At 37.6% G+C, this 19834-nt stretch overlaps 1 protein-coding gene across 1 annotated transcript; it reads right to left on the minus strand.

Annotated features, from left to right (window-relative positions):
- Nucleotides 1–1955: 1955 nt before the first annotated feature.
- LOC140864976 (fasciclin-like arabinogalactan protein 2) lies at nt 1956–3361 on the minus strand. Its single transcript, XM_073269438.1, has one exon. The coding sequence runs from the start codon at nt 3266–3268 to the stop codon at nt 2072–2074; it is 1197 nt and encodes a 398-aa protein (XP_073125539.1). The 5' UTR covers nt 3269–3361; the 3' UTR covers nt 1956–2071.
- Between the last annotated feature and the right edge of the window lie 16473 nt (nt 3362–19834).

A 19834-nucleotide genomic window follows, 5' to 3' on the forward strand; every position in this document is an offset into this window, starting at 1 on the left:
AGATCGGATCAAATAGAATATATGTCTCACAAAATAGTTTCGTGAAACCATCTTTTAGATTTTTATTTTTGTGCTCAATTTTTACTTTTAAAATATTGTTTTAATATTTTAAGAAACCTAAATAGTGACAAATAATTTATATATGACAAATATAGCCTCCAAAAATTCCCCGACAAATCCCAAATATATGTCCAAAATATTTGTTCACAATATTTTGCATGCTATCATATTCTTTGTATCTATGATAATTAAACAATCTTATTATCAAATATATCAAAATATTTAAACTCTATTATCTTATTTTATCAAACATATTGATAATTAATTTTTAAAATAAGATGTTACGTCAACTTATAAGCTACAAAAATTCTTGCAACATAAATATAGATAATATCCTTTGTGCTTGGAGTACTAAACCGAGTTAAAAACATGCGCGCACGTACATGACACAACATTCGTCCATAAGAGGAAGGAAAATGTCAATTTGAGTGATATATGTAAGTTAATCGTTTTGAGTTTTAGTAATCTATTTATTAAAGTTAGGTTTTCATAAAATATTTTAGTTTTTGTTTTTTGTTGAAACCATTAAATTCACCGAATGTTTTATACTTAACGTCGATGTTCTTTTACGTGACTCATTTGACAAGAATAAACCTAAAATTACATATATTAAAATCTACCTAAACAAAAACAAAAAAAAAAACAACAACAATTTTTTCCCTCTATTTTGAAGTATTGAGGGTCTTATTAGCTTTACATACCATTCTTTTCTTCTTCTTTTTTTTTTTTTTTTTGCTTTTATGATTTTTAATGTGTGTATATATAGGTTAGATTCTCTTCAGGCTTACCACATAGGAAAGAACCGGTGACAAATAAACCATATTCCGTGGGTATAGTTGTTCAGGCAAAACAATAAGACCAAACTCAAAACAATCGAAGTTATTGGAAAAAAACCAAAATTTGAAAAATCACATAATTAATTAAATCTCAAAACACACCAACTTATATAAGACTAAAAGTGTATTTTTTTTTAAAAAAAAACAATGAAAACTACACACCACATTGTTTAGAAGATTTGATTTATTTCTCATATATTTTATGAAATAATGTGGTGGTTGTGCGTAGACTGTGTGTTTTAAGATAGATACTTGCAATTTTATTCTCACTTTAACTGTTCGGATCGATGCAAACAGTTAAATTATAGAGCATATATTTTGTGAGACGGGACATGTCAATTCAACTCATATTTAGAATAAAAAGTAATATTTTTTTATGAGTGACCTAAATAAAAGATTTATCTTAAGAAATTGACATGTGAAACCGTTTCACAAGAATTTGTGTAAATTATAATGGCCAAACTAAGAGAATGTTAGTTCATTTTTCAATCAAAATCACAATCTTCCTAGGTTTAATAAATATAGTATTATTATTTTTTATAATCAACTTTTAAATTTGTAGGTCAATATTAATAAATCATAATCTCAATATTAATAAGTCAAATCAAATTACGTATTACAAAGTGATCGAGTAGATAGAGTAGGTAAACGCTTGATCAATAGTCAAAAGTTCGATTATTTTTACCAACATCTTATCAGACGAACCTATTACACCTGACTCACTGAAAGTGAAAGCGGTTTACTAAATTCATCTTACATTCAGTGTATATTAATATTAATTATTTGTTAAGTTTTAGTCTAATTTACCTTTCCTTTATTCATCTATTATGAATTATCATTTCGACATAATTTAATGCAAATCAAGAGAATTTTTAATATTTCTCGCTATGATTATATTACATAAATTATAAATTTATATCAATTAATCATCACTCATATTATGTGTTCATATATTCTATTATCACATAAATTATAAGGGAAAAGATGAACTCATATTTCACAATACAATAGAAAAAATTAAAAGATTGTAAAAATTAAAATAGATAATTGCTATCGTCAATAACTTGAACAGCGTATCACAAAGTTTTTGCACAAATTCTCACACACAAATTTCATTTTTTTTTTAAGGAAGAAAATAAAAAACTAAAAAAAAAAAAAAAAAAAAAGAAGTACAATCAGAAAACAGCAGTCAAAATTCCCACCAGCAAAGCAAAACAGACACTCATGATAAAGCCGCCGCCACTGATGATCCTACCTCCGTCGTTGCTGGAATCTTCATCGGCCGCCGCCGTATCATCTTCGGAGGGTCCCGGAGCATCGGCATGGGACGCTTTCTTGGATTTAGAGGGCTTGGGTGCTGGAGAAGCCGGCGCCGCCTTGAACAGCTCCGCCGGCAGCAGAACCTTGTCGACCTTGAAAACGGCCAGCGGATCTCTGTCGATCAATGTTCCGGTGATGGTCGCCGTGACGATTTTAGTCTCGATCTTGACATCGTCTCCGTCGTTTTGTACGGTGAAATCGAACTTTTTGGCACCTTCGGTGGCCAGAGTGTTCATCAATCCATTGCCGGCTCTGAGCATTCCCAGAGAATTGAAGGAAGCAATGGCGTGGTAGAGGATCAGCGATGTTTGATCGTCTTGGGTCAGGTTCTTGAACCTGGGCATGAACGAATTCAGGGCTTGGTCTTCAGGGCATAAGATGGTTAGCCCTGTTTCCAGATTTTGAGTGAAAGTGTCTTCATCGCCATGCGCCACTATCAAATCGGAGAACGCCTTGCATCCTTGATTCGCCATCAGAGATGTCACGTTCACATCCGTCGGAGATCCCACCGGAGCTTCGGCTTCCGGCGACGACAGCAGGTTGCTGATTTGAATCACAGAGATCACGTAAGGTTCTTCTATAATGCTCTTGACGAAGGTCGCCATCGGCTGATTATCACTTCCGCTGTCCACCGGGGTGAATCCCACCTTCCCTCCTTTCATGTCGGTGATGTTGACGTACCCGGAGGTCCCGGCAGCCTCTCCGGTGGCCTGGAACAGGGAGGAAGTCGTGGTGGAGCCCTTAGCCACCTGGTGGAGCTTCTTCGCCCCGAAGTAGTCCGCGAAAACGTGGAGGGAGAGGATGTTCTTGATGGTGTCGAGGGAGAAATGCTTGCCGAGGAGGTCGTTCATGGCGGCATTGTCGACAGCACAGACGGTGATGGTGCGGCGGCGGTTGATCTCTTCGGCTAAGTGTGTTACGGTGAGGTAGTGGCTGAAGGTGGAGAAGTCCGGGTGGCCGGAGAGTATGTGGGTTATGTTGTGCCCGTCGGCGGCGGAGGAGAGGAGGAGGAGGAGCGGGAGGAGGCCGGAGATGAAGATTCTTTGATTCATGGCTTTGGAAGCAAAAAAGCTGCAGTGAAGTGGGAGTGGAGTGGATTGGAGGAAAGAGATTATTTGTGGAATGCTTTCTGAGGTAATTATTTATATTGCAATCTTCAATTTATTTAAAGTGTGTGGTAATTGGAATTTTCACATTCATTTTCTTTATATTTGTGTCGGTTGTTTGTCTTCTCCCTTACAACACCTCACGCGAACACTGTAAATTAGATCTTGTCTATATAGGCATTGTCAAAGTAGGTTGAAATGAACCCGCGAATACAGGAAAGTACTTTTTTTTTTGTTTATTAAAATTTTAAATTTATAGATATTTTTTTCTAAATTTTTAAGTTACATAATTCATCGGATGTGTCAAAATGGGTTAGATCCATCAGGTTGGCCCGTCAGACCACATAAAAAATAGGTGAATTGCCAACCAGCCTAAAGGTGGGCCGTCCCGCCCCGCCTAATAGTGGGTTACGGGTTGGCAACCCGCCAAATTACACGTAGGCTCGTCAGGTTGGCCCGTCCCGCCACCTAAAATAGGTGGTTGGGTTGGTGTTTTCTCTATCCGCCTAAAAGGTGAGTCAGCCCGCCCCGCCTAGGGGTGTTATCGAGCCGAGCCGAGCCGAGCTCGAGTAGCACACTATTCGAGCTCGAGCTCGATCGAGTAGTAAAATATGAGCTCGAGCTCGGTTGTAGTTCGAGTACTCGAGCTCGAGCTCGAGCTTTTATATTATATATATATATAAATTAAAAATATATAAATAAATAAATAAATAAAATATTATATTATATATATTATAAAATAAATATATATATAAATATAATAAATAAAATTAATTAAATATTATAAATAAATATATAAATATTATAAATAAATTAATATATAAATATAATATTATATTATATATATTATATTTATATTTATATATATTTATATTATTTTTTAATATATATATATATATATATGGCTTATCGAGTAGCTCGCGAGCTACTCGATCACATAGTTTCAAAGCTCGACTCGAGCTCGATTGTATGCTCGAGCTCGAGCTCGATCAAATCGAGCTCGAGTCGAGCTTTGACCGAGCTACTCGCGAGTTGCTCACGAGTAGCTCGACTCGTTTATACCCCTAGCCCCGCCCTGCTCTGCCCAGCCTAATGATGGGTTACGACGGGTTGTGAGTTGACCCGCTCGCCAATCCATTTTGAAACTTCTATAATTCATTCTCGTAATTGATAAGAAATTATTTTTGAAGTTAAGATATAATTATTATAACGACAAATACTTTTTTAGGCATAAATGACCATAATTAAATATATAATAATGTCGAATAACTTAATTCATTTATATATGATTAATTTGATGCTGCTAAGAAACATGCCTTTGGTCGAGCTAAGAGATATAGTTTGACCTGACAAGAGCTTGCAACCAATAGCAAGAGTGTTAGGAGGGGCCAAAAGATGTTACTGGCGTATTTATTTCGACGCACAAGTCAGATGCTAGAACAATAAAATTAAAGAGTGATGTGTGTGCATCAATGATGTTGAACCCTTTACAATAGAATTAAACCTGGTATTTATAGGATAGGCCTTTGGATTTGTTTCTGCCCTTATTTAATTAGAACTCGTGAATATATGGACTGCAATCCCGTGAATCTCGGCTGAGATCTTGTCCAAATCCTCCCTAAATATGGAAGATCGAATCTTTGAAGTGATTTGATATTGTTTGGCTGATCTGAGAGACTAGTCGACCTTCATAGTTGGCCGACCTACGATCTACTGTCCTGGGATCGTTGGTGAGTAAGTTGTGCCGACCTACCACCCTGACCGACCTACCATCTGCCGACCTGCCATTTGGCCGATATGGGATCAGTGGTGAGGGAGTTGTACCGACCTGCCATCTGGCCGACCTGGGATCCATGGTGAGGGGGCTATGCCGACCTGCCAACTTGGCCGACCTGAGAGATTAATCTAAGGGTCATTATTGGGATGAGTTGATCTCATCCAAGGGTATCACAAGTATCCCCTCTCGAATTTAAACTGAAGTCGAAGACCAGAAGTTCGTGAAGTCTAAAATGACCCTAAAATTTCCTCCGACCTGAGGTGACCACAGAATTTTAATCTCCACGGTTGACATGACATGCCATCATTACCTTCTAACCGCCACCTTTTAAACTTCCAAGAAATCTGGGCCGTCCACCTGGTTAAGATCAATGATCAAATTTTGCTTGAACGACCTATAACCCCTCCTCCCTCCGGTAAATATTTATTCACTTCCGTTCTCGCTTGTTTGCTCGGCTTCTTCTATATATTCTCAAATTCTCCCGACCCTCCTAGATTTTTCCTTAGTAAGTGCGTACTTCCTATGTCATCTTCTTCCTAACCTCATGAGGAGAACTCGAATGAGTTGTTTTGCGAGGTGGATCAGTATGATCCCCTCGTGATCACATCTGTAGGTGTGCCATTAGGCGAGGACCGCAACCAGGAGGCAGCATTAGTTCGAGGGGATAATTCACAGGGCTATCCCCATGGTGCCTCGGGTGCTCCATGGTACGAGCTATATCCCTCCGAGCTTACGGCTTCGGATGAGGATTAATTAAGGTCCCTATCGCATGCGTTCTATGATTATGATTATAATTCCCGATCTCGAGGACCGCACTGACCAACCTCCCAAAGGATTTTAAACCTTTTACCTAGACCAAATAGAAAGAGATGTTAGATTTCTCCCCCTCTCATCTTCCAGCAACTCAGTCGATACTATCAACTTCACCTCAGCCAATTCTAATATATCGACCCTACCCGGATCACTTTCTTCTTGACTTAATAAGCATGCAATTACGAAAACTTAAGAAAAGAGATTAAGAGAAATAAAATGGCAAAAACGAAAGCTGAGTTTACAAACCAAACCAATGGAATACAATCGGTGACTAAAACCGAAAGAGATAAACTGCTTATACAACCAAATCGAAAATCAGTATCAACACCACTGAAATAACGAAATTTCACTACAATCACAACTACGACTCTCAACCCTGTCCCTACCCACCGACGTCGTCCAACCTGAGACCTGTCTGTCGAATAGGGTGTCCAAGAAAAAAAACACTGGACGTGAGCGACTACACTCAATATATAAGCACGAGTATACAAACCTAGTATGATGCATGCAAATGACTGGGGTATTGGTTATCACAAGTCTGCTTAGTCTAGGTGCCAATGAATATGTAGTACCATCTGGGATCAAATCTGTTGGGTACATCCACAAACTCGTCAAGATCACCATAGCATCAATTCTCGTCATCACGGCGTCTCCTGGTGTCAGACAATATAACAACAAATATAGGGCTGAGCGGCCCTACTACAAAGACTATATCGAATGATACTCGGCTCAACATGAATATGTACATGCATCATAATATATCAAAGCAGTAAAACATGTATCGACACATAAAATGCAATATATAAGCATGCATATTCGCTGTCTATCTCAGTCAGTACTTACGTACCTCACTAAGGTAGTCCTAGTTGCACCAATCTAGGGTCCAAGCGTACAAGTCAATATTTACCATATCACCATTGCTGATCTAAAAGTCTTAACTAAGCTAGTAGATACTCTCTGATACTATTAAGGATCTAGGGTTATACCTGCGTCTGTCGTCATCTCTTTGCTGTCAAAAGCCCTAAATCCTGGGCACAGATTCGCTGCAACCTTGGAAGCGCCTCGCTACCGCCCGAGCCTCGCTTAGATGGCTGGAAACGCCCAAGAAACACCAATCTTGGAGAGGAAGATAGTGAATTGGCAAGGAAATTGTGAGCCTGCCCTATTTATAGGCGACGATCGGAAGCTCCGATTCCTACTTCGAAAGCTCCGATCTTTGCATGCCAGCAACGTTGCTAGACTGTACTGATCGAAAACTCTGATCACATCTTCGGACGTTCCGATCTCATGCATGCGATTGCGTGTCCAAATACTGATGTCACCTCACTAAGTGCACATGCCCTAACCTTCAAAAGCTCTGATCTCACGTTCAGAAGGTCTAAACTCACCCTTTGCTTTCGATCATCAGCTGCTAGAGTTCGGTGCTTCTGAACCAAATTTGGAAGTTTCGATCTGTTCGGTGGTTCCGAAGCCCTGATTTTACATTTCTGATCTGATTAATCACTTAGTTAATTTATATTGGAATCTCTTAATCATGTTTAGCCATTAAGCTCGTAAATGGGGTACAGGTTACTAAATCACCCCAACTCCATTCGCACATTGTGTAGTTTTGTTATTTTGTTTAGGATCCTAGGCTTTCAGGTTAATTGCTTCATTTTTTGTACATTTATGCTTCCCAAAAGAATTGAGGAGGGCCCTTTTTACTTCTCAGGTCGGCCCAATTGTAAATTTTTTGAGGACTCTTCCAATTGCAACAAATTTTGTAAATTTTTTGTTCTTTTTTGTTCGTCCTTCCGACCCCTGGTATATCTGCTCCACTTGGATGGATACCCTTACTGCCTTACCAGCCCATGCCCCTGGCTTCCGTAAGGGGGAATTATTTATGGGAGGTTAGAGGGCAATAAGGGGAAATTGCTTTGGTACTTCTGTCCTGCTGGCAGAAGACCTACTGTGTTACCATGGGCTTAGCTCGGTCGACGATTCAGTTCTGGGTAACGTAGGGACTTCCCTTCCCGTTCCTCTTACCATCCCATTTTCCTACCCTTTCTTGTCTTTGCTAACCTTTTTGTGTTTGCGCAAAGAAAAGAGTGATGGACGCCGCTATAAGCTGAGATGTGGAGAGGAAAAGGGCAGCTGCCCAAACTGATGGAAAGGTCGAGGACAGCTCGTCGAAAGAGAGGACACCCTCTCCTAAAGCTCATCCATATCACGAGCAGACAGGATCCCAATCTCGAGTCTAAAAGAGGCGTCTCCCACCATCCCCCGACTTGAGATGATCGAGCTGGATATGGGGAAGTCCATAGTTTGAGAAGCCGTTCCGATCCATTAGGTCATGGGAGATAGACCCCAAACACTTGTGGGTAGGTGCAGATCCAACTTTTTGGATATGTATCATGACGACTTGCAGATTATGGGGGTCGGCCCCACTCCCTTAGCTGGTTCTGTCCTCCGAGACTTGCCTTCCTTGGCTGATGCAGATATTTCAAGAGCCTCAGATGGCTCGAGCTCACGCACCGATCTAACACTGCCATGGCTAGGGGTTTTCATCGATCGGTTCGATTTTAATTTGTCCAATTTCGGTTCGATTTTTCGGTTTTCGGTTTATAAAAAATGTAATCCGAAGTCAAACCGTTCTACTTTGGTTCGTTTCGGTTTTTGTACTATAATGAACCGGTTTATACGCTTTGGTTTGGTCGGTTTGATCATTAATAATACATAACACAATAAAAGAAACATAAATTTCATCCAACATGTAATTTAAATACCCCAACACACAACTTAAAGTTATAGTCATATAGTGAAAAAACAAACAATACAAGGCCAAGCATCCAACCACAGTCTTATAATATTTTTTTAAAAAAACAAAACAAATTTTGATATGGTTATTCCGATTTTAATAAAATTATTAAAATTAATAATATAAATATATTGTAAAATATAATATATTTTTTTACATGATTTCTTAGTAAAAACTTTAAAAATAAAGTTTAAATGACTTACATTAACAACAATCAACTAAAAATTACATAAACAACATTCAATTAATCAACTATAAATTACATAAACGACAACAATGAATAAATAAACAACAATCAACTAAAAATTATTCAAAATGATTATTCTTTCACTAAATATCATCTCATAATATATATAATATAAATATAAAATATAAATAAAATTATTAATTTAATTCAATTTCGGTTTTTTCAGTCGATTCGGTTTTGACATATATCCAAAATCGAACCAAATAAAATTCGATTTTAATATTTATATCCGAATTACAAAATACGGTTTTCGGTTCGGTTCGGTTCGGTCTTTGATTTTTTCGGTTCGAATTTTCGATTTTTTTGGTTTTATCTGAAATATGAACACCCCTAGCCATGGCCGAGGTAATTAGTTTGGTCGGTGTACCTTTTTATCACATTGGTTTATTGGTTTATATTCACCTCTATTTTTGTTTCTAACAGGCCGTCATCCTCAATGTCGAGGTGACCTTCCGTTCTAACAACGTGCAGAAGCAGTCCTTCCGTGAATCCAAGACCTATGAGACCACTACTGCCAACCTGGAGCTCTGTATCACTGAGCGTACTGAGTTCGATCGACTCGCCTGGTGAGCTCGGCTCTCAACTAGTATCCTCAGGATGATCCTCTGTACCTCATCAATCAACCTTTGGCATTCGTTAGTAATATGCCCATACACTTTATGGAACTCACAAAACTTGTCTGAGTGATTAAAAAACTGAATGAATTCTCTCAAAGGCTCAATCTCAGACTACTTAAAAGTAAACAGACTAAGAGAACTTTTCAAATATCTCTTGCTACTCACAAACTGGTGAACAAAAGCTGCGCTGAAGTCATTAAAACTGTAGCGACCCAAACCGGATCCACTACCTAATCAGAGTTAAGATCATAATTAAGCATGCATTAAATAAATTGTTGCGGAAGACTTAAATAAAAGCAGATCGGCAGAATACAACCGGTTAAAAAAATTCGATTATACAATCCAATCGAATAAATAAGCCTAAAGGACAAAAACCTATAGCTAAACCTGTTGTCTTTACTGGTCACTGGCGACTCCAAGCTCCTGGTGCTCAATCCTGCACCTACACCTGCCCCGTCGAATGGGGTTTCCAGATACACAGAAAAGACTGGACGTGAGGTCTAAGCTCAATACGAAAGCACGGGTAAAACATACAAATATGATGCATGCAAATGACCGGGTATCCATATCTGGGATATCTGTATACAACTGCTCAGTAATGGGCCCTAGGACATGAGTGGTACAACCCGGGAATCAAATCCTGCGTACACTGCTCATTCCTAACGGACGTAGACCGTGTCTTCCAGATGCCAGTGCCGACTAACCCGTCGGTCGCGGGACGCTAGACATCAACCTTCCGAATAGGGCTGAGCGGCCCTACGTGGCTCATCTCAAAAGATGAACAGACACAATATGATATGCACATGCTGCATAATAATATGACACACAAATGCAACATATAAGCATGCAAAACCCTCTGGCTATCTCAGTCAGTACTTACGTACCTTATTACAGGCAGTCCCAGCAGTCTCACTCTAGGTTCCAAGCCTATCATCAGCTCTACAATGCAATTATCCATGCATCATTAATTAAGCTCTAAAAGTCTTAACTAAGCTATTGCATACTCCTAAATAATTTAAGGAGACCATAGCTATACCTGCATCCGTCGTCAGCCCGCTGATGACAATTGTCTCAAAACTAGGCCACAGTTCCGCTACGACGCCTGGATCGCTATGCCACTTTCGGAATCCCAAAAGAACGTCTAGAATTCCCTAGATCTAAGCTAGAATGCTAAGGAATCGAGAGAGAAAAAGGAGAGATGCGAGTTGAAAATGAAATCTCGGCTCCCTATTTATAGGCGAATTTCGAAGCCTCCGAACCCGACTTCGGAGCCTCCGTTTCGGTTCGGATCCTCCGTTCCTGACTTCGGAGCCTCCGATCCACTTCGGATTCCCCGAAGTCCCATCAGTGACGCCACCAATGACGTATTATTCTCGGACAGCTGGCCATGCAGTTCGGATCCTCCGATCTCAGGTTCGGATCCTCTGAACCAGTTCGGAGCCTCCTAACCTGGTTCGGATCCTCCGAACCTTCCCAGCCATTTTTGAGTTTCCTGGATCCATTTCTGGACTCCGTTAATCCATTTGAAATTTCCTTAATCATGTTTTACTTAATCTAAACATGATTACATGATTAATTATGCATTAATCGTTAATTCTGGATACGGGTCACTACATTCTCCCCCCCTTAAAAGATTTTGTCCTCAAAATCTTGGGTAAACCTCGAAAACGTACTAGGGACCCTTGCTCGAGTGTCTGGTCGAAATAGCTTCCGACACACTCAGACTCTTGTCGAATTCCCTTCAAGCTCCATTAATGTTTAACCGCATTAACATTCTCCCAACTGAAGATTTTTGTGCTAGTTGTCGACAGTCGAACTCCTCTGGCACTATTGTATCATAACACTGATACATCTTCCGTCCTAACCACGATCTCACTGATCACGAAGGATACCAACACCCGCTCGATCGAGATCATCTACCAAAGGAAAAAATCTTAGATTGACGAAGACCAAATTATAACTTGACTGGCTTACGACATTCGTCGAATCACTAATCGATTTTAACCATCTAATGGTTCCAAAAGTTCTCGGTGCTCAACATCTCTAGTTAGGAAACACCATTCCCAACACTGTGCTGTCACAGCAAATTTCGAATTTCTCCCCGAGAGAATCTAGTTGACACAAAGCTATACACCAACGTAACTGCTTAACACGATTTCCAGACTAGTCATCCTTCCCATGTTCGACCGAAGCAAACGAGCTTCCCAAGAATTACTGGGAATTCAGCCCACCATATCTAGTGCGAATCACAGTTCACGTTTCATAGTATAACTCAACACTGTGTCATAAAGGAACTCTCATCTCATGGCAATCATGTCACAAAATTCTTTCTTGACCATTGGTCTGCGAAGCCACGCATACACTTCAATGGAGGTCATCACACCTCTGATGATCTACATCATCTCGACCATAGTTTATTTACCCATGAATTCCAATCGATGGACATCCTCCTGATAGTTATACATACTCTCAATCACTGTGCACACATCAAGACTAAGGCAAGCTCCCACCAATATGCTCGACTGGGACATTCCACAGTGCAGAGACATATGTAAACGCTTCCTATTTTGTCTCAAAACTCGACAGTCATTGCACTTGGTATTACTCATCACGGAGTCTCTGATGATACCATCATCGTTCGTCCCAACCTCCCAAGGTTGAACATAATGGTCCTAGAAACTAAATCACAATGAATTCCCAACAGTCAAAATGCTCCTTTGCTGAACGCATCAGCCTTAGCACTGATAGTCCCAATTCATCGATTCCCTAATCACTCCGGGGAAACATTTATGCTAGAAGTAACTTGTCACACAAAACACCTCTGAATGTCGTCCATTGCTGAAATGCAATATCTTTGACATACAGTTCTCATGGATGTGACTTGCTGACTGGAAAGAACGAATTCAATTCGTCACGATCTAGTGAAATCTTCAATAGTCAAACCTCATTGGCTACTAAGTCGAAAATATACTATCTCTGTCATTTCAGAGACATCGTGCATCACACACTAGAAGACTAGCGACACATCCTGCTAGATCTAGAGAACTAGATCCTAGCTAATGTCACATCTCACGATCAGACAACTGATGTTCCTGATTAGCAGCAATCCCAAAATATCCATCTCTGGCAATCCTAGAGACTCTAAATCATCTAAAATTGATGAATGCTCTGAGATTGTATCAAGTACTCATCTCCTAAGCACTATTCGAAAAATACTACCCCAAGTATTTCTTAATTGCTACACCTTGATCACTACTGATTGGCTCAACCAATCGAACTCATCAATCTACTTAGGCTCGCACTCATCAGATCAGACCACCACTGATCATCTATCCTACGTGGCTAGATCAATCTTGGTTCCGTTGCCACAACGAACTATTCAAAACACTTGGAATACCCAAATCTCTCTGGTTTCAACACACCCATATTTGATAACCATACAATAGCTATTAGTAGCCTATCGACACAATCTCGTGCCTTACTACTGACAGCTGCCTCGTACAATGAACTTAATAAACCTAACTCGGACAGAGTTATCCAATAGCCACTAGTAGTCATTAGCACAAATCCTGTGTCACCTTAGCACTACCAATCGCTGTCTTGTTCACCCATGGCGAACATCAAGACGAACTAAACCCAAGATTTGCTCGCGATCTATCAACCTAGACCATTTCCATCCCATGGAAAATCCTACGCTCAACCTCTGAAAAGATCAGACAGTACTTAGCGCAAACACTAGACTCACTATCCTTGCCTCGTTCATTCAGGATGAACGCCACGGTTCGTCAAGTTCAAAATCATAACTAACGAATCCCAAAGATTCCCAAAAATCTCCGGACACGCTCTTGATTATATCCCTCGCTAAAATTGTGTAACAATTTAAGACTGAGGCAGCTTACCATGATAACCCACCTGGACAACCACCAAGGCTTCACGGTTATAAGCCATGCTTCTTGTAAGGCCTGGGATTATTTAATTTTAATCCAAAAATATTTAATTTAGGAATATTTAGAGTTTAGAATTAAATTCTAATATTCTTAAATAAATAAGGATTGAAATTGAATTAAATCGCTTTTCCGGGGACTCAATTGCAAATAGCCAAAAGTTCAGGGACTAAACTACAAATATGCTTATATTTATCTAAATGTCCACCTAATTATCATCATTCTCACGTGAAACATCAGAAAAGAATGCAGAAACTCGACTGAAACCTTTCCCACGCCATTTTTGCTCCGTAAAAGCTTCGATAACGCGTGATCCGGCCGTCAAAAATTCGAAAGATATATATATCTGCAATCACCGCTCCGAGAGCTACGTTTTGGTACATGTTTCATTCACTTTTCTCAGATTTTATTTTTATGTTGAAGATGGGTTGTTCTTATTTTTTATTATATATGTGATTGAGCTAGTACCGGTTACGTATTTGTAGACGGTTCGGAAAAATACTGTCGTTCGAATTTTATATGATTTTAAAAAGCAAAATTCGAACCCTATCATTTCTGCCTATGCTGGATTTTTAGTTATGTGAGCTGATATGAGAAAGATTATGAGTTATATTGATTGCTGGATTGATTTGATTATGATTTGGATCGCCGATTTTTAGCCGTTACGCCGTCGGTTTCAGAATCATTACACTTTTGAGTCTATGAATTAATGAAGCCTAGATTGAATGTATAGCTGAGTTTTTGGCTCATTCATATTCCATTTTCAGCTTTGTATCAAAGTGTGTTGAAGCCGAGACGATAGTCTTCGAACCGAGAAAGATTGAAGAAGGTTTGAAGTAGTTTGATTGATTGACTTGCAGCGAATTCGAGCAGATTTTTATATATATTCGTCATGTTATGTTTTTAGATTTGACGTGCTATCAGACTCGACATTGAAAGGTATAAATGACAGCTAATCCAGATGGGATAGAACACTCGAGAAAGATATGATTTTCGAGTATTCTCATGTCAATCACATACCTGTTTGCTTATAAGTCTTTATGTGATTTTGATGTTTTTGTTGCATTGCGTGCTTATGTGTTTAGATGTTCAAGATGTTTTACAATCTTTAATGCATACCGATTATATTGCATTCATCTTGAACTCTAGTCCGAAAAGCACATAGGGTTGAAAGGCCTAGAATGCATATGACGTTTGGAGGGCTATAGTTGAGTGGCACGGAATGTAGATTTACTTCCAGAGCTAGATGACTCACTATAGTTGCACCAAAGTTAGGGAAAATGAGATACTTGATGTCACCTCGATTGGTGAGTTGGTGATTGTTTAAGATTTTATTCCCCGGGATCCCAAGAACTAAAATTCTATTGATATTAGACTTGATATCCTCCGTTTGAAACATGCATTGCATTCACGTTTATTATCTCGCAATTTATGTTATTTATACTGGGATTTATTCTCACCGGAGTCTTCCGGCTATTGCTTTGTTTTGTATGTGTGCATGGCAATAGGTGGGGCAGGAGCTGGTCCGAAACGACAAGAATAGCTCGAGATAGAGTCTTAGCATGTGAGGACTCGGGTTTTTTTTTTAGCAGAATGACTTGTACTTTGAGTTGGTTAAACATGTTAGAAATGATACAAGAACTTTGTATGTTGTTGTCGAGTACTTGTTAGCTTTCACATTATGTTGTAAGATGATAATATGATGTGAGATAACATGTATATATTATTTTGTATCTTGGCAAAGAGTATATGTATACATGTTTCAAGTTTGACAACAAAAATATGTTCTGCAGATTTTCTGGAATTGAAGTCCGCTCGATCGGACGAGTTCATCAGATCGAGCGAGGCCTTTAAATGTTGAAACAGAGAATGGAGTTTTTGGGCTCGCTCGATCGGAAGAGTTCATCCGATCGAGCGAGGACAAATTTGTTTTGGACCCGAGAGATGAAGATTTTAGCTTGCTCGATCGGGTGAGTTTACCCGATCGAGCGAGGTGCTGGATTTTTTTTTTTTTTTTAAAAAAAATTTAGCTCTTGGTTTTCAGCTTCCTTCATTATTTGGTTAATTGTTTTATTAATCATTAATTTTCATAAGATGAGATTATCAACCCGAGGTCCCCACAACAGGTGGTATCAAAGCAATAGGTTCTGGATTAAGAGAGAAGTTGATGAGCAGGGTAGATTGAGTTTGTCTGATTGTTTGATATTGCATGAGATTCTATGTTGTATCTGATTATGTGCAGTATATGCGAGCATGCTTTATATTACAAGATTTATGTAAGTGCATGATTATGTGCTTTCATTGCTACTGCATGCTAGATATATGCAATTGTATTCCAGATTATCCTCAGTCAGAACCTGAATTCTCATGAGAATGCATGAGAATGCTTATCAGAGAAGGATGGAATAAATTGCTGAATATGATATTGTTTATGCACTAATCTGTTTGACAATCAGATATGCCTCCCCGTAAAGCACCGGTCACTAGACAGACATTGGCTGTTCCCCAGGCCGAACCAGCACCAGTACCACCGCTAGTTGCTGAACCACAGAACGCATAGGGTAGTACATCTGTTGATTCTATGGATGCTACTGCTACTCCAATGGATACATTGCTGAAACAATTTCAGTCGTTCAAACCGCCAAAACTGAAAGGAACAGAAAATTCAGTTGATTGTTAGAATTGGTTAGAAGACATTGAACAATTATTTGATTCGCTTGATTATTCTGATGATCGTCGTATTAGACTTGTAATAAATCAACTTCATGAAGTTGCCAAAAGTTGGTGGATTACGACAAAACGGGCGTTGGAACTTCGAGGTACGACTATCACTTGGAATGTCTTTAAAACTGAATTCTATCAACGTTTCTTTCCAGTTTCCTACAAGAAAAATAAGGGTGCTGTATTTGCCAATCTAAGGCAAGGCAATTTGAATATTGAAGAATATGTGGCCAAATTTTCAAGTCTTTTGAAGTTTTCCCCACATATAGCAGCAACTGATGAAGCTATGGCAGATCAATTTATCAATGGCCTCAATCCATATGTGTTTACCCTAGTGAACAGTGGACGACCTAATACCTTTGCTGAAGCATTGAATAAAGCTAAGGGAGCAGAAGCCGATTGTAACGCCCCGTTTTTATCTTAAATGAGTTTATTTGAGTTAATCAAAGATTACAGAGTTCAAGAGCCGACTTGATTTTGATCAGGGTTTATTTTGCAAAATTTGGATTTTTCAGGGACTAAAATGCAAATATTGAATTTTATATATTATCTACTCCTTTATTGACTTGTCTAAGTCTCCATCTTCTTCTTCCTTGCATGCCATCTCCATTGTATTCGCCCCTTTGAGCTTTTGAGCTTTCAGATTTCTGTCCGAGCTCGATCTGGCCGTTGGAATTTATTTCTGAAGGCAGTTTAGCGATCACTGCAGGGAGAGCTCCGTTTTATCGTAAGTTTTTCTACGATCGGATACTTTTTATTTTTTGGATGTTGTTAGTATCGTTTGAGATTCGATTATGTTGTTCTTGACAGAGTTCTGATCGTTTATTATCTGTCGGTTTTGAAATAGAACGACGTTCGGATTTGTTATGATTTTTGGAAGCCATTTTCGAAAATGAGGTTTTTGAGATTTGTTGGAATTGCCTTGTTATGGTTGTATTAGCATTGATATGAGTTGATATCGATATTGAACTGCTGTCTACGTTCTCGGTTTGTTCAGTTATAGTCGTTATGCCGCCGGTTTGAGTTTTTGGAGATTTGAACCGTTTTTGAGTTGTTGATCTTTGGCTTGTGAATTGATCGTCGTTGGTGATCATCTATTTGTATCTGAACAGATTCGTTTGGAGTTTTTCAAGCCCGGTGTAAACAACATTTGATCGTCAAGAGATTGGACGAAGAACGGTAAAGAGATTTACCTTGAACCATAGTTGTTGTTTAGATTGTATAGTCTTTGATACAATCTTTTGTTGTAGCTTATCCAGAGTTGGAACTGCTGCATTGAAAGGTAAAAACAGTCATCGTTAGCGGGATACCACACGGACTCGCATATATGATCTCCACAGTCCTGAATTATTTGTATTATCATAGCTCTAGTACTTACCGATGAAATTCCCAAGTTGTTGGCCAATAGGTTCAGAAAAGTATCCCACTGGTAGATCGTAGATCTGGACCCCAAAATGGAATAAAGTTTAGTGGAATCTCTGTTGGAACTTCACCTTTTTGCATTCTATTTTTTTTTTAAAAAAAGGGTTGACCCTGAAGGGGACCCCATTCCACATGAGTCAGAGGCCCATTGGCTCATGCGGAGGATAAATCGAGGGATGTGCACGAGCGGCAGAGACCTGAAGGAGGGAGCACATGACCCAATCCCCAGAGCATACCCCCACAATATTTCAGCAGGAAATATGCTCCACACGAGAATCGAACCCGCAACGCTGAAGAATTTCTTCCCACGTCACCTCAGGCCTTACCAACTCGCCTATGCCCTTGTGGGCACCTTTTTGCATTCTATGTAGAATGAGGAGGTGGTTATCAAAAGACCAAGGTCCCCCCTCCAAGATTCGTTCAATGTCAAATTCATGAAAAAATTGAAATAGTTTTGTTCAATGAGTATTTTATTTGTATATATCTATGTATTTATTGTAGATACAATTAATTGCTAATATTTAATTCATGTTCGAAACGAAAGTTTTATCAATTGAAAGCTATATTTTTATTTTTCTATAAATCTAAAAAATTTATTAATTTTTTTTACCTTACTTTCAAGTTTTATCTCCATCGCTATGTTTTTAGTCTTTTAAATTTTTAACATAATTTAGTATTAAACTTTTAGAAAACAAAAAATTTCAATCGAGTTATTAACTTTTATCGACTTGTTCAAAATAAATAAAATCATATCATAAATCGAGATTTTATTTCACTTGTATTAGAAATGTATTACTCTCTTTTATTCAATCAATTAGTTTATTTTTTGCATTTGGTAAGCTAACAAAAATCTTTGGAATTCCATTTTTTAAGAAGGGGGACTACAAAAATATTGGTGATAACTAACTATGTAATCCTTTAAAAAAATTTTGGGATGAAAAATATTTTAGTGTTGAACTAAAAGTGTAATCAACACTGATATTTTTTTGTCCAAATTAAAAAATATATAATTATAACCAACTTTCATGTTGATGTTTGAACTACATTATAATATAATATTTATCTATATAAAAGTGGTTATTTAGTTATGAATTTACAGTTTTGTATTTATTTTATTTCATTTAATGACTAACTTTTTGTCATTTTCAAGGTTATTTTATGTCATTTTGTAGCTTTTTCAATGAGTATTTAATTTATGTCTATTTATTTATTTATGTGAATTAATTAGTAATATTTAATTCATGTTCTAAAGTTAAAATTTTATTAATTGAAAGCTATTTTAATCTAAAAAATATATATTAATTTTACAACTTACTTTCAACTTTTATCACCATCGCTATATTTTAGTCTTCTAAACTTTTTAACATAATATTTTGGTCATTATAGTTTTGCGAAAAAAATAAATTGAATCATTAATTTATTCATCTGGTTCAAGACAAGTAAATCAGATCATAAATAATTGAGACTATATTTCACATATAAATGAAAGATATTCTCATATTTTATCCAATCAATTTGTTTTAATTCGTTTATTATTTTTTTTTTTTGAATTTAGTAATCTAACTAAAATTTTTGGTATTCTAGATTGTAGGAATAGTATTATAAAACTAATGGTGATGACTATGTAATCTAACTATGATAGTTTACTGAAAAAAAAATATTACAAGATTTGAAGAAATAAAAAAAGTTTACCTTGATTATTGCATAGTATATGTATATGATTTTTTAGAAAAAAAAAAAAGAGCCATTTACATATTAATATTTTTGATTTTAAAATAAGATTATGACAAAATTATGAAACAATTATGTTTATCATTAATTAAATAAATAATTGTATGACTAAATTAATTTTTTGGCATAAATTTGTTAATACTTTAACATAAGAGTTTATGTTAGAAAAATTTATTTTGTATTGTATTTTTGTTAGGACATTAATTATTTTATATGCTAAATATTATTCAATGTATATTAAATTTGATTTTCAAAGTTAACGAAACAAAGTTATTCAATACGCTAGAAAATATACACAAAATTGTGAATTTATTATGCATGAGCAAAAAACTTGAAAATCAAAGAAAATCATATAGACATCATGTTTTATCAGACGTAAAAAACATATATGATTTAGATACACTTTATTTTTAGAAGATCAAATTTTATCTTCATCTAAAACT

Source organism: Henckelia pumila, chromosome 4 (genome assembly GCF_033568475.1).
Source record: "Henckelia pumila isolate YLH828 chromosome 4, ASM3356847v2, whole genome shotgun sequence".
NCBI lineage: Eukaryota > Viridiplantae > Streptophyta > Magnoliopsida > Lamiales > Gesneriaceae > Henckelia > Henckelia pumila.